We start from the raw sequence: 25,917 nt of genomic DNA on the forward strand, positions 1-25,917 counted from the left end.
TCTTCTAAAATTTTTGATTTTACTACACATTAAATTCAGAATGAAACTTAAACTGTCAAAAAAATACATTCTGAGTGGTAATTGTTGTCATTTTTTACTGCAAAAATCACTAAAATAGAGATTTTTATCCTATATAACAAAAAATCAAACACGTAAGAACAAAATAAAAATGTATAAATCCACAAACAAAGAAAAGACATTTCAAAACAGCGTGAAGAAAGTCTAAAAAACAGAGCGAGGGAAAGATTTATTTATTTAATCACAATTATTTTTAGGCGTCATAATTGTTTTTGTTTTAAACCAAACATTTCATGGTTAAAACTTTTAGTTAATTTGGATGAAAACTTTGCTGATTCATTTCTGAGAAATTGTAAAAAACAGATGTTATTTGTCAATAAACTTTAAACTTTCATTGATAGTTTTTAAGGGAAAATCAGTTGCAGCCTTTAAGGTTTTGTCCAGATTTTACTTGATCTCATTTAGTATCTTTAGTAAAGAGCTTCTTATGTCATTAAATAAACTTCAAGTTTGTGTTTTCAAAAAGATCAACCATCAAAAAGCTAAACAAAAATGTAGGAAATTGTGTTTTTTCTGTTAGAGCTTTTAGCCAAACCTCCAGCTTTAGATGGAGATCCCTGAGCGTTAGTCCACATCAGAACCCCTCCCTCAGAAAGACTAACCTCCTGCTCTGTCATCAGTCTCACTGAGTAACTCGTGAATTTTCATTTTCTTTAGCTGGTTTGGGATGTTTGTGCATGCTGGGATTGTGTGTTGTTGTGTAATGAAATCCTCCCGTTGAAGGTTTAAGATCTTTTTACATCTGTCAAACATCTACAAGATTTACTGCAAGAACTCAAATCTGTCGTAGTAAAAAGACGCTTTGAATTTCAGACTCAGGGGCTCCACATGTTTTACCTGAGATCAAACTTTCAAATTTACATAGAAGTTGTAGTTCTTTGTCTTTAATGTGAGTCATATTTTCATGCCGTGCGTGTTGTGCGCTCGTGTTTGGCCGTCTTTCGTGTGACTCTAGGAACTCACCTCAGAGGGCTGGAGACCACGGCCACCTACGACCCGGCCACTCAGGAGTTCGTCCTGAACAGTCCCACCGTCAGCTCCATCAAGTGGTGGCCTGGAGGACGTGAGTGCTGCTGCCGCGCCCCCAGTGGCGTTCAGAGGGTCCTGTGGTTTTTAGGTTTTGGGTTTGAGACCGACCACATGTGGAGAGAGTGTAGAATCATCTGATCTGTGTTTGTTCATAACTTTGTGTATGAGGTCAAATCATGATCTGCTTAAAGTGAACGAAAAAACAGAAAAAATTAAACTCGAACATGCATATTGAAAACTTAAAGGAATGATTGAAAATTTGAAAAAACAAAATTCAACATTTGAAAAGATAATTCTGAAAACTTGACACAAATATAGAAAATGTGAAAAATTATGTAAATTTGAAATTTAAAAAATAAAAAAACTAAAACTGTCGCCAATTAAAATAAATATTGTTTATTTGTACTTTCAACTTTCTTATTTTCTTCATTTTTCATTCTTTGCTTGCAGTTCTTTCAGTTTCAATTCAGCAGAGCTCTGATTAGCTCATCGCTGGCCTTTTTAAAAACACTTATTTATTTTTAATTGTCGCGGTTTATCTGTTTAATAAAGTAGGAAATATAAATATTCACAGTCTAAGTTCAAATCAATAAAAAAAATACATTTTATTTGACACAAACTTGAATTACATTTCAATGCAGCAGTAAAATGTTTTTCTGTAACAAAATAAGAATCAATAAATCAACTTATAAGCTGCATTTAAACATATCACTCAAGAATCTTTTCTTTCTCTGAAACGTAAAGAGTCTCACATCAGATTTGTGCGTAAATGTGGTTTTGTGTGCGTAATAAGTGAGTTGTGCATAATTTTTAAAGATTTGTGTATGAATTTGTCATTTTAAGTTGTGTAATTTTTTTTTTTTTATTTTGTAATTTTTGTATATGTAAGCACTAGGGCCGGGAATCGATTAAAAAAAATAACGAATTAATCGCAAACTGGAGAAGAATTAATCGCGATCGCCGCGAAAATTTTTGTTTGGTACATTATTTGGCGACCATTGATTATCTGCGAATAATCACAATATAAATCACACACAAAACTATATTTAGAACTTATATTTTTATTTACTGCTGTCAATCAAGTTTATAAAATAATCGCAATTAATCACGATTAATCGCAATGTTTTACTAGGTACATTTTATGCACCAATATGCAGCTTTTGAACAAAAATAGGCCAGAGAGAAAATGTTTCCTTCGTTTTTTTTGTCTGAAATGTATCAAGTTTTAACCCACAAGTGTAAATTGTTTGTACAAAACACATCAGCAGTGAGATAAACAGAATTTTTAAGTCTTAACGTGTCTCCTGGAACTTTACAACTTTTCTTTTGTATTGTGAAATTAGAAAAAATAATTAAAAACACATTAATTTTGTTGTGTTTGTGAATAAAAAAAAACTACAAATTGTGCTTCCAGATAGTAGAAAATATTTATTTTTAGAATATTGTTGAATAAATCCAAATTTTAATCAATTTTTTTCTTTTTATTAAGATTTGTTTTTACTTGGGCCTGGAATTGATTTAAAAAAGAATGAATTAATCACAAACTGGTGAAGAATTGATCTTTTCCTTCTTTTCAGTTGGGAAGTCTGCCAACTACGCCATAGTTTTAGCCCAGCTGTACACTCTGGGGAACTGCCACGGTCTGCACGCCTTCATCGTCCCGGTCCGGGACATGGACACACACAACCCCCTGCCCGGTCAGTCCCGCCCGAGGCCCCCCCTCTACGTCTGTTTACGCTCCTCCTGGAGCCTGAAGGTCTCTCTCTGTTGCAGGCGTTGTCGTTGGCGACATCGGACCGAAGTTCGGCTTCAATGAAGTCGACAACGGATTCCTGAAACTGGAAAACGTCCGGATTCCCCGAGAGAACATGCTGATGAAATACTCGAAGGTGAAGATTCAAAGGATTCGTTTGATGAACCAGTAGATGTTGTTGACTGTTGTTGTTTACATCAGATTTATAACATATTTTTTTATTTTTGATGCCAGAAAACTAGCATCCCTTTACTTCAATACGCAGATACCATCTTTGGAGCAAAAAAAAAAAGTATTTTTCTGAAGCATAGAGGAAGCTCCTGGAAGAATATTCAAGCGTAGAACCATCTCTAATGTCGTACTTTCTGACTGAAAACCCTTTTTTTAAGCAACCTCATTTTTCCAGCATTTCTTCACTGTTTGTGACCCGCTTTCAGGTCAGCTTTAGCTGCTGGTCTCCTGGTTTCACTGCAGGACGCTGTGTTCTCTAAAACTCATCAAACATGCCAGCTATATGCTGTTTGCTTATTGGAAATGTTTAAATGCAAATCTAGCTTCAATCAATCATTATTTGTTGAGCACCTTTTATCAACATCCGTAGAACACAAGGTGCTTGACATAAAACGCAAATTTAAACAGGTTAAAACAATAGAAAGTCATAAAACACAATGGAATACAAACAATAGACCAATATAAAATGTCAGAAAACAACGTAACTAATAGTTTGACTGAAAAAAGTACTATGTTGTACTTCACTTTTTCTCTGTGAGATTATGAGCAAAACAGAAATTCTTTTCATTATTCTCCTGTGGATAACATGTTCTGATCATCATATTATTTACTACATGCAAATAATACTTATTTGTATAAACTTGATAAATACTTTAGAGATTGTTGGTATAGAAATTCACTTGAAATTCACAGCCACAAAACCAAAACACTTATTTAGTTAATAATTCTGACATCCTTAAAGTGCGATGAAACAGAAAGGATGCACTTACGTCTTCTCATTCTGTCTTCTCATACATCTTTGATTGTATTTAAGTATGTGAGCCAGAAAATACTTTTGTGTTCTTTTATTTAACTAACAAAAAAAATTTGTTTTTTTTATAGTTGTGATATTAATTAAACTTAAAGTCTTTTTCAGATTTTGCTTCACTTCCATTCAAGTCATTTAATGCAGTTCTGTTTCCTGTCCACTAGGTGGAGCCAGACGGGACCTACGTGAAGCCTCCCAGTGACAAGCTGACCTACGGCACCATGGTGTTTGTCCGCTCCATGATCGTCAGGGAGTCGTCCAAAGCGCTGGCCAAGTCCTGCACCATCGCCATCCGCTACAGCGCCGTCCGCCACCAGTCGGAAATCCGCCCGGGGTCAGTCATGAATTACACCTCCAACAGTCAAATTTATGTAAACCAACCTGAGCTGTGAGGCTTCCTCCTTCAGGTGATGCAGTTAAAGGAATTTGACCAAGAGATTATGATGCTGCAAATGCAAATCAGGTGGTCAGGCTGGTATTTTGGGAAGAAGAGGCTCAAATAAAAAGAGAAATTTAACATGAAATTTTTGGTTATGGAGGAACTTAAAAATAACTTTATTTGGGATTTTTAAAAAATAAATAAATTAAACATTGAAATTGAGCATTTTGTTATCATCAAAAGATTGATTTAATTTCAATTCACAGGTTTTTATACTTGAATTTTAAATATTAAATGTCTAAAAACCTTATCAGTGTTCTGCAAAATTAAACATGAATTAAAAAAAGTCTCAAAAATATTGGGAATTGGTCTAAAGAAAAAGCAAATTAAAGTTTATTATATGTGAAGATTTAACTTAATGAGTTTATTTTATTTTCAGTCTGAGTTCTTGCAGTCATAAAGCATAAATATCCAGTACAGAGTAGAAAGTAAATCTTACATTCGTGTTGGAAATTCTTTTAATGCTGATTTGTTCTGCAGTCATTGATCAGATATATGTTTAATACCTTAGTTATTTTATCTTTTACCTTTATTTAATCATTAAGAACTTGTTCCTATTTACAATAAGGACCTGGGAAATTATGCTCTACAGTGGTTCCCCGCCACACTTTTTGGAGTTTTTCAGATTTTTTTTCTGTCCTTCTGTTTTTAAACATACTTTTTTGCAGGATTATTTTACAGCATATTGTGCATGTAGGTTTTAGAGTTTAAACAAGAGAGAAAAGTGTAAATAGTATGTTTTGAGGAGTTTTACAGTCTTAGAACGTCTAGAATTATTGTAAAAAAAAAAAAAGAAAAATGTAACTCCTGTGATAAACAAATGTACTCGGGTTACTAATGTTACTTTAGTCTAATACATCTCCTATTTAAGTAAAGCTTTCTAATGAATCAGACATCTAACTGTTCTTCAATATTTGTTTTTTCATTGTGCACAGGTACTTTAAAAAATGTTTTGTTCATTTTTTCTTTAAAAAAACCACAAGAGCTCAAATTATTTTCCAGCCTTTTAACTTAATTGTGTTTCCAGTCTTGTTGTCAATCCCAGAAATCCAGTGATTCTTTTGATCTGTAGTCATCATTTAAATGTGTCTTTTATTCTGAAGGGGCTCAAATTTTTACAACATTAAGGTTTTAGTGTCATTTTCCAGGAAAATTCTCCAACCAAAAATGTTATTTTAAAAACTCCCACTCCTTCACATTTAGTGTCATTGAGAAGTCCTTAATGTCCTCTGGAGAAACCAAAAAGACTTTATTCAGTAGTTTGGAGATATTTGGAGAGTATTACCTTACCCCCAAAAGTATTTGTCTAATAAATACTTCAAACTACTGTCAAATGTCGACTATTCACCACTCCTGAATCAGATTAAATCAGCCAAACTGATGACACCGACGACCATCAAAGCGGTTTGAACCCCGCACCGATTTGATCGTTTTTCTTTTTCCCAGAGAGCCAGAGCCTCAGATTCTGGACTACCAGACGCAGCAGTACAAGCTGTTCCCCCTGCTGGCCACGGCCTACGCCTTCTCGTTTGTTGGGCAGTACATGACCAACACCTACCAGCGCATCAATGAAGAGATCAACCGGGGCAACTACAGTGAGCTGCCAGAGGTACAGACGGGAATGAAACTTTCCCTCAAATAATGTGTTGATTTAAGATCCTAAAATAAAACATTTTATTCATTCTCGTTTTTTATTTAGACCATAACAAATATCTATATGTATGTTTTTTTTATTTATAACTGTATTAGGGTCATATAATCTAAGAGAATTAGTCACTGAAAAACTGAAGTCGTAGATAAGAAATTTAATCCAAATGTATCTTTTCTTTTATTCAAATAATTTGTTTTTCTTTTCAGAATCTCAACTTTGATCTTAGAATCCTAACTTTATTTCTGAACTTTAATCTCGACTTAAATTCTATAATCAAAACTAGGATCTCAGAATCCTAATGCTCGACCTTGATCTCAAAATCTCAACTTAAGTTCTTAATTTTATCCAAAAATCCTGAATTTGACTTTAGAATCCTGACTGTGATCTAAGAATTCATTTTTTTTATTTTTAATTGATTGTCTCCTAATTGTATTTTTCATGATATATATGTTTAAGAATGTTTTTAATTGTTGTTTTTAATTTTTGAGATATTTTTAGTTCAGAGACAACATATAAAAAAGCTCATTGCAGGGATGATTTTAATGAGCCCTGTCCCAGAGAAATAAATAAAAATTAAAATTCATCTGAATAAAAACTAATTTGATTTCAGAATCCCAACTTTAATCGGAATTTGATTCACAAATCCCAACTCTGAATCTGGAATCCTGACTTTGATCTTGAATGCTTGATTTTGTTCTCAGAATTCCAACTTTGATCTAAAAAACTTGACTTACTTTGATCTCAGAATCTCTACTTTAATTCTGATTTTGATCCACAAAACCCGTCTTTGACTCCGGAATCCTGACTTGGATCCTAAATGCTGGATTTTCATCTTAGAATTCTAACTTTGATCTAGAACTTGAGTTTTCCTCTAAGAAGCTCAACTTTAATTGTGAACTTGATCCACAAATCCCGACTTTGATTTCTGATGATCCCAGAATCCTGACTTTGATCTTAGACCTCTGGTTTTAATCCTGAACTTGATTTCAGAGTTCTAACTTTTTCTGAGGTTGGAGTCAGAATTAAGATAATAAATGATCTGAAAGGAAAGACAGTTTTTTTCAAACAAATGAGTCTGAATTTATCATCTAAACTTCTTTCATGTTCTCCTGTGAATAAACACTAGCAAACTGAGTTTAATCAAACATAAAAGAGTTTAATCAAACATAAAAGAAGGATCTGATGTGAACAGCTGCTTCACGATTGTTAAAATGACAAAATGCAGAAACTCTCTTTGAGTTTTAGCTCATCATTTTCACATGTTAGCTGGTCAGAAATAATAGTAAATCAAGTTTTTGAGTAACAAACTGCGAAGCCACTTCCTCTTAGGTATTAAATATTATGATTATCTTGAGTTTAAGACCTTCATGAAGCTAATTTAGCTGTTTTCCTCTCTTCTTCCGCCTTCCAGCTTCATGCTCTGTCTGCGGGTCTGAAGGCCTTCACCACCTGGGAAGCCAACTCTGCCATCGAAGTGTGTCGCATGTCCTGCGGCGGCCACGGTTACTCCAGAAGCAGTGCGTTGCCAGACATTTACGTGGAGTTCACCCCGACCTGCACCTACGAGGGCGAGAACACCGTCATGATGCTGCAGACTGCCAGGTAATCGAGCTGTCGGTGCACATGCTTTCTCATGATCAGAAGAGCTGGATGAGGTGGAATTTGTGCTTCATCCACCCACTGAGAGCTGCTATAATCAGTGTAACACAAACATGGAACACACCCTCACTCCTCCCTCAGTAAAAACAACCACGTCTGTGTTGTCATCAGCGTTTTCACAGTTCACGTGAGGGTTCCTTTTTGATGAGTCATCGTTCCAAACGAAGATCTGGATGTTTTGTAAATGTAACCTGTGGACACAAAGTTCCAGCAAACACTTTGTGTTTATGTATTCGGTTCAGACACCAACACAACAAAACATCAACAATTCTTCAAGATATCAGGTCTGCACCACCAGCTTTCCAAGATCTACACCAGGAGTCTCAAACTCAATCGCACAGGGGGCAAAATCAGAACAAACCTTAGGTCATGTTCCGAGCAAGATAAACATTTACTGAACACTCTAAAACTACATTTTTAAAACTTTAAAACTTTTTAACATAGTTATGAACTAGATGTATAGCATTACTTGCAATAATGCTAGTGTGAATGCTTTAAGCTGAATTTGGCAGAAGAAGATTCTAGTGCTGATAGCTGAAAACACTGAAGCTGATAGCCAGCAAAAATTTTAGCTAACTGCAAAATTAGCCTAAAAGCAAAAAACAAATCGTAGCTTAGCCAAAACAGCTAGCATGTAACTAAAAAAAATAATTTAGCTTCAAAATAGCCTAAAAAGCAAACAAAAAGAGGCTAAATTAGCCAAAAACAGCTAGCGTGTAAATATTAGCCTGACTCCAAAAAAGCCAAAAAAAAATTTAAAAATGCCAAAATTAGTCAGAACAGCTAGCATGTCGCTCGAATATTTGCTAAACTCCAAAACATCCTCAAAAACTTTTAAAAAACCTAACTTAGCCATATTAGCTAGCATGTAGCTAAACAAAATATAGAAAACTTCAAAATAACCTAAAACAAAAACAAACAAAAAAAACATTAGCCAAAACAGTTGATATGTAAACATTAGCCTAACTCCAAAACAGCCTAAAAAATGTTAAAAATGCCTACATTGGCCATAACAGCTAGCATGTCACTGAAATACTCCAAAATAGCCTAAAAAATCTCAGTAAATACCAAAATGATCCAAAAAGCTATCAGAATGCCAATTTTAAAACTTTAAAACTGTAACTTTTTAACATAATTATGAATAATAAAAAGACAGGAATATTATTCCAGAATAAATCAACTTAAACCTTAAATAACTTTAAATATTTTACTCTCCATAAAAATATATTTTGTCAAAATTATACAAGTTAGAAATGAGCGCAAGATAACATCGGGTCATTATTAACAATAAAGTTAATTGATCTGGAGGGCCGGATAGAATTACCCAGAGGGCCGGATCCGGCCCCCGGGCCTTGACTTTGACACACGTGCTCTACAACTTTTCTTTAAGGTAAAAATGTGACAGTGATGGATTTAAAGGGAAGCATTATCAAAACGCAGTGGAGTGGATTCATGAGGCGTTTCTCTGCGCAGATACCTGGTGAAGAGCTACCGACAGGCTAAAGAAGGCCAGCGGCTGAGCGGCATCGTGTCCTACCTGAACGAGCCGCTGGACCGGAGGCTGCAGCCGCAGGCCGTCGCCGCTCGACCGCTCGTGGTTGACATCAATGACCTGAGCAGCCTGGTGGAGGTCTACAAGATCCGAGCCGCCATGTGAGATCCCATTGTGCAAACACACATCTTTGTGACATATATCGCATGTCAGGCTTGGTTTCCCACAATGTTTTATCCTACTTCTTTAGGCTGATTCCATTTAAAATCTTCATAGAGAATAGCAGGCAACAACGACCCAATCATATGAGAGTCATTCACAAATGAGCAGCATCCAGTTTCAGTGTTAATGTGAGGTCCTGTGGCGCGTTTTGAGTCGGGTAGTTCTCTAGAGGTGACACATTTCAGGCGGCGCATCAGCGAGGGTGTGAACAGTTCTGATGCTTAGCAAAGCAATGACGCACGCAGGGGTTACAGAGGTCAAACATCTGAACTTTTGTGAAGTTTAATGTCGTATCAATTAGTGCAGCTACAAACGATTATTTTAATAGTCGACTAATCGGGTCATGCACAAAGTGGATGTAAAGCATCTTAACCATCATTAGCTTTAAACTAACTAAAAACTGTAGCAGTTAGTTATGAATATTGTGCATAATCCTAGTTGATAATAAATTAAATATAGCAAAAACAACCTAAAAATGCATTTGGTAGCAGAAAGAGCCGCTGTTTACAATGAACAGTGTTTACAGGGTGTGACTGTTGATGCAGAGTAAGCCTCCCCTCACTTCCCATCATCCCTCCGTCTCACTAGCTCATAGCCCCTCACAACCCCAAGCTAACAAAAGTGGCGTTCAGGTTTGATGCCACTCAGATGAAGAGAGAGATCTATTCGTATGCTCGTGGATGCATCAGAAACAGGAAGCTGTGATCCTCCGACTGTCGCTACATCACTGCTCCAGGCTTTTTTCAGCTGCTTTTATGTCCACTCAAAGATGAGCACTGCGTGTTTTGGGGGTTTTTAACGAATTCTTGCAGCATTTTGTGAATCAGGAGCAGACAAAATCCGAGGTACGAAGTGTGGGGTGAACCGTGGCTAGTGATCCGTGCGGATATCCATGATCCGTTACACCACTACAGCAGATCAAGAGATGATTGCAGTGTTTCAAACCAGTGGTACACATTAGGGCTGGGAATCACTGGGTACCTCAAGATACGATGCGATACATGGCTCACAATATCGATGATACTGCGATAATTGGTAAAACTAATCTCTAATAACTAAATAATTCTAGTGCACATATGAATTCTTGTTTTGTGTTTTCAGCCTGGTGGAGATGGCAGCAAAGAGCATCCAGCAGGAGCTGCAGCGCCGGAAGAGTCAGGAGGACGCGTGGAACAACAGCGCCATCGACCTCGTCAGAGCCTCGGATGTGAGTCTACTTGAATCCATTTCTGTGATGTCATCACATTTTAGTTTAGTGTTTGTTTCTTCAAACGTCTCTCCTCAGTGTGTCCTTCTTGCATGACTGAGTCAATGTCTTCTCTTCGCTTCCCTGCAGGCTCACTGCCACTATGTGGTGGTAAAGGCCTTCACAGAAAAGCTGGGGGACGTCGGTGACACGGCGGTGCACGCCGTGCTGTCGGCTCTGGCTCTTCTCTACACCCTCCACGGCATCACCAGGAACTCTGGAGATTTCCTGCAAGTAAGGAAATCCCTCCAACCGTCTACTGGGTTTCTAGTTTGGGCTTTTATTCAAAGAAAAAGACAAAGTTTGTTTGTAAAAAAACCCAATTTAATATAAATATATATTCGTTTTTTTAGCCTAATTTGCATGGAAGCTTAGAGTTTGCCCAAAGGAATTCTGGGTATGTTGCTGTGATTTGGGACAGGAAATAGTTTGGATGTTGCAATCGGTTTACTGTCTGACTCTTAAGCTCGCTGTGGTTTCTGTCTGTGAAACTGTATCTCAAAATGAGAAGTTTTCATCCAGCTAAACTTCAGAGATAAAACACAAATGTTTTCTGGTTTTAAAAGTTTCCCTGAAGTATCAGTAAAGTTTTAGTTGACACTCAGATAAAAATCTTTATTTGGAAGTGAATTTTACTTTATTTTTTTAATTTAATTGATTTATTAGATTTATTTCAAGTGCTTTTCAGCAGTAAAAATAAAGAAAAAAGACAATAAAAATACATCAATAAATCAGATCCACTGAAAACATTCAGTCATAAATTGATATGTAAGTAAATAAGCAAAAATATTGATTTCTTTGATTCCTGTTGATCATAAACAGACATATGATGCTTACAATAAACATAAAATAATGATCAGAGTTTGACTCATTGCTTTAAAGGAAGTTAGAAGGAGCACATTTATATAATCACTTACATAAGAGAAGCAGACGAGTCACCAGAGTGAGAATAAAACCTTCTTTTATGAAGGTTTGGTGGTTTAAGTTGTTTATCTTGTCTATCTGTGGATATACTGCATTAAACTCGTCCTCTTTTGTTCTCTGTTAGAACCAGCTGTTGGTTCTGCTCTTCTTTCATGACTCCACATTTGCAGGATTCTTTTGTCGTGCCGTCTGAGCCGTCTCTTTGTTTTTTTGGTCAGTCCGGCCTGCTGAGCGTGCCGCAGCTGCTGCAGATCTCCGTCCGCATCAAGGAGCTAATGTCCCAGCTGAGGCCCAACGCCGTGGCGCTGGTCGACGCCTTCGACATCCACGACAAGAAGCTGAACTCCGTCCTGGGGCGATACGACGGAAACGTCTACGAGAAGATGTTTGAGTGGGCTCGCCGCTCGCCGCTCAACGCCACAGAGGTGAGTCCTGGTCGTGTCTGTTGGTGTTGTGGAGGAAACGGTGGCGAGGCGGTTCACCTGCAGCAGGAAACCATCGAACTCTGCAGAGTGACTCTAACAAAGACACAGCTGATGGATTTGGTTTCACTTCTGCATCATTTCAGGGGTTTTCCCCCAACAAAAAAAACTTTACCAAAAAAGTCAGAGAACTTCTGCTCTGTGAACCGTCCTGACAGCTGATTTATATTCAACCTTTTAATTCTACTGAACACCACAAATCTGAGTCTCCAGATAAACTCTATAACACTTGATATTCTTTCTGTAAAGAAAGATTATTGTTATGTAATTTAACCGTTATTTAAGTAAATAAAACCCCATTGATCTACTTTCAAACTATTCCCAGTGCTCGCTTAATTAGGATTATGCTGCTTTTAGCCAAATAAAAAAAAAGAGAAATGTAATTTTGAGCTCAATTTTCTTCATCCATCATCAGAAAAGATTTCTAAGATCAGGATTTTTCGTCAAGAGTGATCAGCAGCAGCACAGCTCCTAAAAACAGAACAAAAATGAGTGAAAATACAAAGAAAGATGGAGAAGGAATGCTGCTGCCATCTGTGTTCCCACATGGCGCCGAGGTTTCTCCGTGTCCGTCTCCAGCCAGGGTTGTGTCAGGAAGGGCATCCGGCAGAAAACTCTCTGCCAAACCACACGTGTCGTCATGGCAACCACTGACGGGATAAACAAGATCCGTACTTAAAAAAAATCAAAGAAAATAATTTTCATTTAAATTAATTTATTTTAAATATGCAAATTACAGAAAGGAAAATAAAAAAGTTTAGATAAGAATAACAAAAAAAAAAAATAATTCTAATAATAATTGACATATAAGAGTTTAGAAACTGAAGAGTAACAAATTAGAAGCTAAAGCATGTTATTTTTTTAATGATAATATTAAACATGTAAATAGGAAATACATGTAGACAGCTTTATCCCAAGATTGTCAGGTCTTCTAAGCAAATTCCTCCTGGACTGGATTCTGAAGCCTAAATGGGATAAAACTAGGGATACATATAGAAAAATTGATCAACCAACTGCAGTATCGTTTGAAAACCACAGATATAAACAAGATTAAGTTGGTTAAAATGTGTAAAATCAATCAAGAGGTAAATAATTGATTTCTGGCAAACTGCAGTTTCTCCTTCTGTTTTTCTACCATCTCTGTCATTTTTGTTTCCATGTGATGCAAACAAAAAGACGTCCAATCGTAAACTTACTTCTTCTAAGTCAATACCTGAATACATTTCTTTGTCGAATGTCGATCATCATAGATCATCTATGATGATCCTCCTGCTCCTTTCTGTACGATTTTCAGCTCGTAAAAACTCAATCAGACTGTTAGTGATCTTGGTATGAAAACGTTCAGCTTGTTCAGGACATTACTGCTTGTATTTTGGGTTTTCATATATTTTGCTTTTTTAATTTTATTTTATGATTTTTTTTATTATTTTTTTCATCCCCATAGAAATGAGAAATTCTTCAAATTCTTTCAAACTTTGGAATATTGGTATCAAAACGTTCAGCAGGTTTAGGACATTATTTCTTGAGCTTAAGTATTCATAAATGTTACTGTTTTTGAAATTTTATGCAATTTTTTCCAAGAAATTCTTTAAATTCTTAGTGCACTTTCTCTAACTTTAAGTCCTTTAGCAACTTTAGCAACATGCTAAATCTTTAGCGCTATAGCTTTAGCATTTTCAGCAAACAGATTCAGCCTCTTTAGCAAAAAACATTTATGCTAGCATTAATGCAAATAATGCTGCTTTTCTGGTTGTTTATAGCTTTAAACTCTATATGAATAAAAAATATCTAGATTTTAGCGTTTTTGAGAAAGAATCGGACTGTATCGTATTGCCAAAAAGTTGGTTGAATCTTTTATGTATCGATTCGTGGCTCATGTATGGAGATGTGTATCGAATATACACAACCCTAGATAAAAATGAAAGACAAAACAGCATCTGTTGCATATCTTTAACCAAATTTGAGGAGAAAAAAGATTTGATTTCCACATTTTTTAAACTTCTTTACAGTTACAGCAGCATTAATGTTGTGTCTTTAGCATTAAAAGGGATTTGTTTTCTTCCTCAGGTCCACGAATCGTTCCACAAGTACCTGAAGCCGCTGCGCTCCAAACTGTGAGTTCCTCTGAGTCCGACTGAAACCCCCCGACTGCAGCAGATGACCCGACCCCGGAGCCCACCGACCCGCCTGTCCCGTCTGAGTGATGGTTGATCACTTTAGACCATTTCCAGCCTCCAGACTAACCACGTAACGTGATGGAGGTTTAGACTGATCAAGCGGACTGAAGAGTGAGAGACAGGAAGTAAACACAGAATGAAATAACGGTTAAATCATGCAGAATAGCTTTAAGAATAGAAGATAAAACAGGTTGGCAGCTGAAATCGTTTCAGTCAAACAGATCTACAGTTTGATAAGGAATCTGTCCTCATTCATCAACAACTTGATGTTTATTTCTCAAAATTTTTGCACCAAAATTCTGCACTTTCCATCAGATGTCCGACCCTTTCTTGCACTTTCTGCTCTTATTAAATGATTAAAAGGCTTCACATTTATTGGTAGTACGAATCCCACATCCATCATGAATATGTCGAGTCCGTTGGCTCGTTTCTTTCAGTTTCCCTGTTCTTTTTTCAGACTTGGAACAGGGAGAACTCCTACTTCACCCTGAAGATGGAAACTTTTCTGTAATCCGTTTTAAATTTCATCAGCGACGCCTGAAGGGAAATAACCTGAAGCTCACAAAAGAAACAGACAAATCTTGTGGAGAGTCGATCAGGTTTTCTCTCTTCTTCTAAAGCCATCGTATGGTTTAAATCCCACTTTAAGAGTGATTTTAACTCTTTAAAATGATTAAATTAGGGGGGGTATTATAGCACTTTATATTGATAAATTTCCCTCCTTTTTTAATTGGCTGAAATCTCATCTTGTTTTCTGCTGTTGGGTCTTTTATTTTGAAAGTCCGTCTGTGTGTGTTGGTGTTGTGTTTCAGAGAGAGGTGTGTAATTACCTCCTTAAATCTGGCCTTATTGCACGATGCCACACATGTACAGTAAAGTCTGCACTACAATTATCTCCTACGGTGGGTCGGTCACGCCTCATTCCAGGACTTGTAGGTTTTTCTTTGAAATTTGATTTTTCAGAATACAAACTTCAAAGAAATCATTGGTTAGTACTCTCTGATTTATCTTGTCGCTTCACTTCTTGTTTTCAGAAGAAAATCTAGAAAAAGCAGTCGTTCTTTAGTGACTGAGACAATTAAAATGAATAAAAGTGGTCAAAAAAACACAAGATTGCGAATGAATACTGACGACAACAGAACGTGTGCCTGAATACATTTTCTTCCCTTAAACTGGATAGATTTGATCTCTTTCTATCACACAAGCTTTTAAAAATGTTTAGTTTCAGGAGGAAGACTCCAGATCGGACTAACATTTATTAAACTGTTGAAAGTTTGGGGAATTTTCTTGTTGTTAAATAATAATGATTTTAAATGTCTTTTTAATGATTAAAAAATGAGTTGAACTATATTAATAAAGAATAAATATTATTGGGTGTGTTGTCTGTTTTCTGTCCTTACTTTAATTTATTGTTTGTCTCAATTTAATCAAATAGGAAAAATAAAGGTTCATTCAAAAAAAGACAAATTTAATTAATAATTTTTAGTATTTCTTTTTTAATTGTTTGTATTAGCAAAAAAAAATGCAAATGCAAAATAAAACGTTGAACCATTATGAAAAATGTATTTTTTCTTTTAATATAAAATATTATGATCCTTGTTTGGGCCTTCAGTGCTTCTGTTTTTATGCAATATTTTTTAGTTTAGTTTTCCTAAAGAACTTCTTATTAAAAAATAAACAAAATAGAAATTCTTCTCTGAGAATTCATAAAGACCTGAGTGGTAATAACTAAGTTATGAGTAGTAATTCTGAGTACATTTAATTCATTTTTAGCTGAGAAACCCTAAAGATGCTTGTGTCTAAAAAGTCTGCATCAGAATTTTTACTTTTATTTGTAATTTTTTGATTAAAAAAACACTTTTCCTCAGATCTTGCAGATGATCTGAAACATCAGATTTTGGAAGTGAAAGTTTCATGAGGATCTTTGCTGAGGAGCAGAGAGATGAAATGATCTGAGCTCCAGCAGCTGTTCAAACATCATATTTCCTTATTTTGGCAAAGTCCAAAGTGACATCAAGACAAGATGGTAAAGACGAAGAGAACAGAAAAACTGGATTTCATATTGTTCCAAAAACAAACCAAACCAGGACCCCTATGCCCTCCCGTCTCTTGTTTAAACAGCGTATAGATCCATATATACGTAAATACCAGTACATACGTATATGCACTAATATGTACACTTGCATATATGCACAAATAACTGTAAATACACAATTACCAACCATTTATTTATGCCTATATAGTCATTAAATATTGTTGATCTGTACTGAAGTTTAAATTGTCTTATTGTTGGACTATTTTTGATTTTGTCAGTTATACTATTTCACAGTCTTTCACCACAGAATGAAATATTTATATTTTTTATTCTGGTACGAGTTTTATTAATGTTAAATCTGAAATGCTCTCTTAGGGAGTTCCCTAAATCTGTATTCATGAACAGTTCTTGCATGTTATTAGGCAGCATTTCATTTTGGGCTCTATACATAAAATAATTAACCGAATCTTTTAACTTTAATCGTTTTGAATGATTCTAAAGTACAATTTTAAAATATTTCCTTTTGGATATAATTTTTGGTTGAATTTTTTTTTCTATAAAAATATCAAGCACAGATGTTTTAAAAAGCTATAATTAACATAAAAAAACGTACATTTTACCTTTTACATTTTACAAGGCAAAATGTGCATGAGGTTAAAATACATGTTATTTTCATATTATTTTTCTGGCTTTACCAGCTCATCAAACGTTTGATTTTATACGGTAGATAAAGACTTTTCATGTTTTAGGAGGAAAAAGACATTTCCAACTGCTTTCATTTTGCTCCTTAATGCTCCATAATCACTTTGATAAATTGTTTATTACAGCAGTTTTATTCAAACCTGATATTTAGGCATTTATCGAATTCTAAAGATTTTTGTTTATTTTTTCTTAAGTAAAAAATTCACTCTCTTTCTCATTTGCTGTTTTTACTAAATATTCTAGTGCTTGACCATTTTAGAGCTTCCAGTGTAAGTGAAAAAAGGCCTCAAAACAATTAAAAAATAGAGACATCCTCTTTCTAAGGTTTAAGCAAATCTTTTATTGATTAAATAACTTCAGCAAGCAAAACATTGTGCCGTTTTATTCTCCTTTCCTAATTAGCAGTTCACAGTTTTTTCTTGTTTTTGTCAAGATTGTGTTTCGAATCATTAAAATTCTTTGCCAATAGGAACTTTCTGGTCAGTAAACACGCACAAAGGGGCTTTGATGTCTGAACACTGTTGTTTACACTTTTTAAAAAATGTATTTGATCAAAGCAATTATAGAATATAAAATGATGGCAACACTTTTCTCATTTAAAAATCGAAAACATCTTAAAATGAATTATTTGTTTTATTTTGAAAAACTAATTAACAGCTTGAATACTGTTTTAAATTTGGACGCTGAAGTTAGTTTTAGCTTTAAAGATGAGAAACTATCAACACTGCTTGTGTTTAGCTGGTCTCGTGTGTTAAGTTAAAGACGATTTTGTGTTCAGAACTTTTTGTTCAGATCTGTTGCTGTTGTGTTCCTTTCAAAATAAGAGCCCCGCGCGGCCGCGCTGGGACGGTGAGACTTGGCTCCGCCCCCTCGTTCCTTCGTGGAGCCGCGGTGAGGATGGTGGACGGAAGAAAGAGGGAAGTAGTGGAGAGCGGCTGGACAATACCCAACCAAACCCCAACATTTCGGATTTAAACCCTCTTCTCATGACGGAGAGCGCTCCTGGCTGTGGGAGGTGAGTGGAAGAGAGCTCCGCAGAAGTTACCGCGTCTGTTTTCACGCTTAAATCGGCTGTGGGTCAGCGGTAATTCCCGACTTTTTAAACTGAAAGCGGGCTGAAGGACTCGCTGACGGCAGGTCTGAGGAGCGCGTGCGCTACATCCACGCGCCTGATAAAGATTGTTAGCTTACAGTTTGTGTTTTTTTTTTTATTATCTCCAGTGAAAACCTGTCTGGGTGGGGGGAGATATCTGGATGTGAGTCAGCGGGTCCTGTGGCGGCTTCTCGGTCTCGTCCGTTTTAACATGTTTTCGCCCCAAAGTTAATGTTCGGCGCCGCGAGCGGGCAGGTTAAGTCACCGCCGGAGCTACACCCTCCCATCTGTTGTCTGAATGTGGGAGGTGGTGTTTACTGTTCCGCACTTCTCACTGGTCAGGGGATTTTTCTCGGTATTTTCAAAATTTAGACTTTCATCTCAGTCTTTTGGGTCGTTTTTATGCTTTCTTTTCCATTTTTTTGTCTTTACACACTGAACATATATGCAGGGGCGTACTTACTATCAGGCAAAGGCAGGGGCTTGCCTGGGGCCCCCCAACACTTTGGGGAGCCTAAGCTGAACACTTAAAAACATGTCTAAAAGAATAAAAAATTTTACACCTAATTATAAATTATATGAGACTGCTCATGTGAGAGCATGCTGATCACCGTTAGCTCAGCAGAGAAACTGTGTGTTTTTGTTAGCCTGGGGGGCGGTGCCGGCAGGGCAGACTCTAGAAGGGGCCACAAGCTTCCTACTCCTCTCCATTCTGATGTATCCACTTGTAGATTGATAGATCCATGTACGTCTTTGTTTTCCCCATCTGAGCTGAATCTCGCTCAAAGCTGTACGGCTGGATAGCCCCAACATCGCTCGCCATTTTTGTTGCACCAGTGATGTTAGGTTGGGGGTGTGAGGGGCTGTAAGCTAGCAGCCTGTAAACCTTTATTAATCCCACAAAGGGGAAATTACAAACCAGTCCCACCAACAACTCAGGCAAATTTCCAGTGGCAAGTTTATTTGTATTTATTTGTTTATTTGGAGAAGCTATGTCCTAGAAACAACATATATATTTTTTTGTTTTTAGAAAAAGCATTGATCACAATTACTCATCTCAGGTTTTTGAAGAACCAGTGGTAACATGACGAGGACGTGCTCCACCTTTTCCTTCAGCTTCCATGATCAGTGCTGGAACTAGGGCTGCCACGAGTAGTCGACTAGTTGACGACTAATTTAATAGCCGATTAGCCGTTACTTTATATTATATGGAGTTAGAGTGTAGTAATGTGAAAAGTTATATTGGCATTATGCTAGCTTTTTGAACTATTTTAGCATTTATTAAGGTTTTTTTTAGGCTAATTTGGAGTTTAGCTAATACTTCAGCTACATGCTAGCTATTTTGGCTAGTTTAGGATTTTTTTCAGTTTTTTAGGCTATTTTGGAGTTTTACTAATATTTCAGCTGCATGCTAGCTGTTTTGGCTAATATAAGCTTCTATCAGTTTTACAGTAATTTGGCATTTAGATAATATTTAAGATGGCTATCATCTCCAGCATTTTCAGCTATTAGCTTCAGCGATTTCAACTATCAACTTCAACGTTTTTAGCTATCAGCATTAGAATCTTCAGCAGCCAAATTCAACTAACAGTAGTCAGAGTAGCATAATTACAGGTAATGCTAATTATCTAGTTTTTAGTTCGTTTGAAGATAATGATGGTTAAGATGTGTGTTTTAGATCCATTTTGGGCATGACCAGATTAGTCGACTAAAAAAATAATCAGTTTTTAGTCGACTATTAAAAGAACGGTTTGTGGCAGCACTAGCTGGAACTGGTGGGAATTGAAGAAACATGCATTTATTTATTTATTTATCTAAAGTCTCAAGGACAGATTTAGCTTTCAATAAACAGTCATAAATTCACAACAATGCTATGGTGAGAACGCCGTTTCTGCTGAGGAAAGTTCGAAACTTTTTTCTGATGCACAAACATTTATCCCAACCACTCATTTACATTAGATAACTGACTCTTTCATAGTATGCAAATATGTTGCAGACACCTGTCGCTGATGTCAAACCTTCTCATTTAGATTATCCTGATTTGTGTTGTTTTGTGTTTTTTATGTTCAAGACTCGACTGAACTCCATTAAGAAAGTTGAAGTCTAAAATGCTTTGAGTTTGCAAAACATTTGAGTCCATTTAACAGAGTTTAGACATGGAAATCTCTAATGGATTACTCCAAAATATTCAACTGGATGTCATTTAGAAAGTATTAAACCTGGTTGTTGTGTGTTTAGTTGAAATGTTTCCAGCTTCCCACTTTCCCGCGCAGATGTGTTTCCACATCTGGTCCTCACATTTTCATAACTTTCAGCAAGGAGTTTTTGTTTGTTGTTGAACCAGTTCTGAAGAAATTACAGTTTAAGTGTTTCAGAGTTTCTAAGAGATGATCAGTTTTATTCTTAGTGCTTTTTATTCTGATCTAAAAATTCAGAGCTTCTCTGTTTTAGTTACTAATGTTCACTGATTGTGTCACATTGGAGAATTTTGAACAGATTTGGGGAACTAAGATCATTACACGTCTAAAAGGAGGAACAGTAAATGTTGCATCCACGTATTTAGGTGGATCTTTGGATAATCAACGTGACTTTGGTCATGTTATCTCAGGACAAAAGGCGTAACCCTTGTGCTACCCTAGGCATGTTTACATTAAAAGTGGGGTCATCTGGTCATCTGATCTCCCTTTTTCAAGGATTTTTTTATCTTCACTGGTGTCCGTGGCAGACATAAAGTCCTGTCCACCTTTGTCATGGGAGGAATCACACATCAATATGAGGGTAGGGTCATCTGGACCCCATAAGAGAGCACACGGGATAAGACTTTTGGGAACTTCTCCGCCCGTGTGGGAGAATTCTTTGGCACCTCTTCCGTTGGACTTCTATGTTCACCTGAGATGCTGCCGCCTGTCCCGCTCTTTTTTTTTTTTTTTCTATAACGGCTCCTTTCAGTATCGGGAATATCCTGTTCCTGACTCATCTGTTGCAAAGACATTTTCTCTGTCCTCCCGTTCAAACCGTTTTTCCACAGTGATTAGGTATTTTCTGGCAGGACTTTGGTTGTTTCGAGGGATCTGTATGGATCCAGTAACAGTGTAGAGTACTTTTCACACACAGTTTAAGGTATTTCTGAGATATCTCTCGGGAGTTCCCAGAGAAAAAAAAAACGCCCTTAGCGTCTGTCTCTGTTTGTGTGTGAACGCACAGACATTTGTGCTTAAAAATGTAAACTGAGCTGCTTTTTACGAACCTTCCAGCTTGGTTGACAGATCGCTGTTTTTTTCTGTGTGCACTCATAGGAACATCAGTTAAGTAGGTCATGCTCGTGTACCTGGAGCAAAGCTGTTTTTGTAAAAATGTGTTTGAACCTGCAGGCTGTTCACGTTTGGACATGCAGACCTTCAAAAAAACAGACGGTGTCATTTTTTAGTAGTTGAGTCACTTTCATTCAAACTGTCATGCTGGTGAACTTGAATCAAAGTTTTGTTTTAAGCTGGAAGCTTTTTTTACGACACACTGAATGTTTGTGGATCCACGCGGAGCCGTGGCTTCATGTCGACTCAGAGATGTGGTTGGAAGTGGAGAATGAGGGGGCAGTTTGGTTGTTCTGAGTAACACAACTGAGGTTTACACACTCCTACTGTTGTGGAGGCCTTCTGCTGCTCATCCCTGATCGTCTGTGGATACAGACTACAAAAGGATCGTCTCAGTCCGAGTACATGGACAGAAATAAGGCAGAGGAGAATGTAAATATGTCGACATAAGAGCTCACTCTGATAAAATGCTAAAATTAGCAAATATGAGTACTGCCTTTCTTTTATTTAAATCACTAGTGATGTGACCAGTTTTTCATAACCAAAATAAAACGCAAATTTAGTTTAAGAATAGAAATTTGACCAAAAAGGCAAACAAACACAACTGAGTCATGATGAAGAGATATTTGTGTCAGAACAATTTGCTACATTTTGCTCTAAATAATGTAGATTTTCCTTTAAATCACCAGAAAATATTCTGAAATATATATTTTCTTATTGTCTTTACTATAACACAAAGGGCCATTTTTGGAAACATCCTCTGAAACGGAATGATGCAGAGGACGTCGTTGCTGCTGTAAAGGTTTTTTAAATGTCCTAAAAAAAATCGTGTTCCTGCAAAGAACTCATTGTCATTCTGTGGCGTTTGTGCAAACTGGCTGGCGGCCCACGTGCTGCACAGCTCCGCTTCCCTCCGTCCCTGCTGGTCACCCATTAACAGAATGAGATCCGACCGGCAGCTTCTGTTTGTTCAGACGATGTGCTTTAATTTCAAGAGAAAGCTTTTGTGGTGCCACGCTGCAGTCCTGCTAGAAAATAAGGAAAACCTTCCCCAAAGATCAGATTCAGGAGTTTGTCTTCTGCAAGAATGATTTGCTCAGATTTATTTGACAAATATGGACCTTGATTAGCTGTGATTATAGTGTTTCTGACCTTCATGTTGAAGCACATGTACATAATTCAATTTATGTCCTTTTTTCAGTTTAATATCATTAAGCTAAGGATTTGTTTAAAGTAATAACCAAAAACATATTTAGATTTTGCCTTTAAAATATAAGAAAACAACACTTTTTCCAACAGTTTCCTGCCAACAGTGAAATGTGTTTTTAGCCTTTAATAGGTTAGATGAGATGAAACAAAACAAAGAAAAAAACAGTTCAGGAAATGAATCAGCTTTTGTAAAGACATGTTTAATAATAGTGAGTAAGGCAGACAGGGGGAGGAGCTTCATGAGATGACATAAGATGAGACAGTTGGTTTTATTGAGATAATATTAAGCCAGTTTTGTATCAGTCCTTTACTGTCTCCATCTTGTCTGGAAATGACATCACTAATCATATGGACAAAGAACTCTTAGCATGTTCAAAATTATAATTATTCTCCAAACTTCATTACAGTAAGTAAGGCAGCAATACATTTAATATTCTCTGATATTTATGTGAAATTTGATGCTCAGTTTGGCATAAAATGATGGACTTCATGAAAATGTCCTGAGTGTAACTAAGTACAGATGCTCTGATTATGTTATAGAAACCAGTGACAGTTTGTTCTCTGCATCAAACATGAGAGTCTGACCCAAGAGTGGACCTGGACCAATACAAGTTCAACCAGGGACTCATTGACCAGTTACAGCTCTAATAGCCTAAAGCAGAAGAACGTTTGAGAATGTGATGAATACTAAGAGGAACTAACAGACCAGTTTAACCACCATCACTTCCTGGTGTAGCTTCCTGTCATCATAGGGCCAGCGACAGTTCATTCAGCTGGACTTCTTCTCCATCTGAAAATGTATGTGCGCCAAAAAATAAGCCGATTCATCGTCGACTTTGGTCAGCCAATCAGAGAACAGATGAGGAGGAAGTCGGCTGAGAGAGGAGAAAAATGAAATGATAGAACAGAAGCTCTTTTGAATCCTGAATACAGTTATTTTTGGCGAGACTCAGCACGGACAGTTTAAAAGTTGGCGTGTGAGCCGCAAGTATTGCTACAAAGAGATTATGTTCAGAATTCCAGGAGTGACACAGAACTCTACTTTTGATACCGTTCTCCACTTTAATGGATCATAGTTTACTGACCAGTACATCTGAACTTTTACACAATTTATATTTTGATTCTGGCTAAAAACAGCATTTTTATAACTAAAAGACCACTGGGAACACTTTGAAATCCAAAGATGACTGGAGCGGGACCTCAAAAATATGACCTTTTGACCAACTTATTAACCATCCCTACAAGGAAAGGATTCACACTAAACTATCAAAAACCTTCCAGTGAAAAATATTAGTTTAGGATTTATGAGACCATAAAAGCAACGTCTTCATGATTGCAGACATTTTTATTGTGGTGTGTTCGTAATAAACCAGACGTTCTTCTCTGTCGGAGATAACTGATGCTGGAGAGGAAGGGTTTTCTCTGGAGCTACACAATGTTCAGTTAGCATGATATAATGCTGCTGCTGCTGTTTTGCTCTTTAGTGCTAATGGAGTTTAAAACGATGATCTCACTGATAATTGTCATGAATAATTTGATGTTGACTAATATAAACACCAATAAAAAAGGATCTCATTAAATCTGGCTGCCGTAGCAGAGCGGTTTCTTGTGCACGCTTGTTGTTTTCAGCAACAGTGTTGTGTATTTCAGTTTTTGATGTGAACGATTGATTCTCTGAGCAGTAAATCAGAAAACCTCGAGTCTTGATTGGAAACACAAGTCAATAGAACGACACAAAATCTGATCTGGATGGGTCTGCAGATGGATTTTAGATATTCATTTCAGTCTATGATACTTTTCTGCATTTAGTCAATACTCGGCTCAGGTTTCTTAATCCTCCTCTGGTCTTTTTATCTGCTTGGTTGCCAGAGAAGTTTTAGAATTTGTTTGTATATTTTGAATAAAACTTTCAAATGAGCGATGATAAAAAGGGCTGCCACGATTAGTCGACTAATCGACGACTATTAAAATGGTCGACGACTAATTTAATAGTTGTTAGTGTAGTAAAGTAGAAAGTTTTAATGTCATTCTACTAGCTTTTTGGACTATTTTGGCTATTTTGGAGTTTAGCTAATATTCCAGCTACATGCTAGTTATTTTGGCTAATTTAGGCTATTTTTCTTTTTAGGCTATTTTGGAGCTTAGCTAATATTTCAGCTACATGTTGGCTGTTTTGGCCAATTTATGTTTTTTTTCAGTTTTTTAGGCTAATTTAGAGTTTAGCTAATATATCACTTGCATGCTAGCTAATTTTGTCCATTTTGTTTTTTTTTGTTTGTTTTGTTTTTTAGGCTGTTTTGGAATTTAGCCAATATTTCAGCTACATGTTAGCCATTTGGCTAATTTATGAATTTTTCAGTTTTTTCAACCTAATTTAAAGTTTAGCTAATATTTCAGTTGCATGCTTGCTAATTTTGGCTTTTTTGTTTTGGAGTTAGCTAATATTTCAGCTGCATGCTAGCTGTTTTAGCTAACTTAGGCTTTTTTTCAGGTTTTTAGGCTAATTTGGAGTTTAACTAATATTTTAGCTGGCTATCAGCTTCAGCGTTTTCAGCTATTAATTTCAGCATCTTCAGCTGCCAAATTCAGCTTACAGCATTCACACTAGCATTATCGCAGGAAATGCTATATATCTAGTTTTTAGTTAGTTTAAATCTAATAATGTTAAAATTTGTGTTTTACATTCACTTTGTGCATGACCCGATTAGTCAACTAATCTGAAAAAGTAATCGGTGATTAGTCGACTATTAAAATAATGTTTGTGGCAGCACTAATGATAAAAGACAAAACTGGTCTAAAAACTCCCCAGTTCAGGAAGAGTTTTCTGTTTCTAGTAGAAACAGATCTGTGGAGGCGTGTGGAGCGGATACTCAAGAATGCCAAAAATAAACAGAAAAAAATAGACTTCAGTAATTAATGATGTTTTATGTGTGGTTTATGTCCGCTTGTGTGTTCTCGCCATAATGATGATGGATCAAGATCAGCTACACGTGCAGATATAAATGTGTCACACTGAACAGCTTCTGTTTCTCTTATGAAGCAGCTCTCTTGTATTTTCCATTTGCTGGACAGCTGGTCCAAGTGCACCCCCCCTCCAAGAGAAGTGCTGCAGAAAATGAAAGGGGATATCTTCCTCTGTCCTGCAGAATGTGTGGTTTGCAGGGCATGGGCGTGCATGTGAAGCTGCACAGCTCTGAGGGATGAACAGCACTCCGCCCATCTCCATGTTTGCAGAAGTTCTAGCTGCTGGTTTGAGTCCCAACAAATCCAAGCAAAAACGTTCACATATTTCCACCCCGATCGGCGCTTTTCCAACCAATCAGATCCACAGTCCGGATCAATAAAAAGGAGGGATGTTTTGATGAAGCAGTGGTTT

At 36.7% G+C, this 25,917-nt stretch overlaps 2 protein-coding genes across 9 annotated transcripts in view; both read left to right on the plus strand.

The window, feature by feature from the left end:
* acox1 (acyl-CoA oxidase 1, palmitoyl) overlaps positions 1-15,297 on the plus strand; it is a 23,224-nt gene extending 7,927 nt beyond the window's left edge. For both annotated transcript variants that reach the window (XM_024289544.2, XM_024289543.2), the window contains exons 4-14: positions 1,034-1,141; positions 2,685-2,804; positions 2,881-2,996; positions 4,064-4,233; positions 5,785-5,947; positions 7,401-7,591; positions 9,122-9,301; positions 10,464-10,569; positions 10,699-10,842; positions 11,751-11,957; positions 14,082-15,297. In XM_024289544.2, coding sequence (XP_024145312.1) covers positions 1,034-1,141; positions 2,685-2,804; positions 2,881-2,996; positions 4,064-4,233; positions 5,785-5,947; positions 7,401-7,591; positions 9,122-9,301; positions 10,464-10,569; positions 10,699-10,842; positions 11,751-11,957; positions 14,082-14,132 — 1,556 coding nt within the window. In that variant the 3' untranslated portion in view covers positions 14,133-15,297. The remainder of the gene's footprint in view (positions 1-1,033; positions 1,142-2,684; positions 2,805-2,880; positions 2,997-4,063; positions 4,234-5,784; positions 5,948-7,400; positions 7,592-9,121; positions 9,302-10,463; positions 10,570-10,698; positions 10,843-11,750; positions 11,958-14,081) is intronic.
* A 2,460-nt stretch (positions 15,298-17,757) lies between these two features.
* The window catches only part of LOC112157243 (inactive rhomboid protein 2), a 41,267-nt gene continuing 33,107 nt past the window's right edge, over positions 17,758-25,917 (plus strand). For 2 of the 7 annotated variants that reach the window (XM_036214094.1, XM_036214093.1), the window contains exon 1: positions 17,764-17,943. The gene's annotated coding sequence lies outside the window, so the exon portion shown is untranslated. Of the gene's footprint in view, positions 17,944-18,149; positions 18,277-25,917 lie in introns of all 7 variants that reach the window. The other 5 variants (XM_036214098.1, XM_036214095.1, XM_036214104.1 and 2 more) reach the window with 5 other exon arrangements.

Source organism: Oryzias melastigma, linkage group LG1 (genome assembly GCF_002922805.2).
Source record: "Oryzias melastigma strain HK-1 linkage group LG1, ASM292280v2, whole genome shotgun sequence".
NCBI lineage: Eukaryota > Metazoa > Chordata > Actinopteri > Beloniformes > Adrianichthyidae > Oryzias > Oryzias melastigma.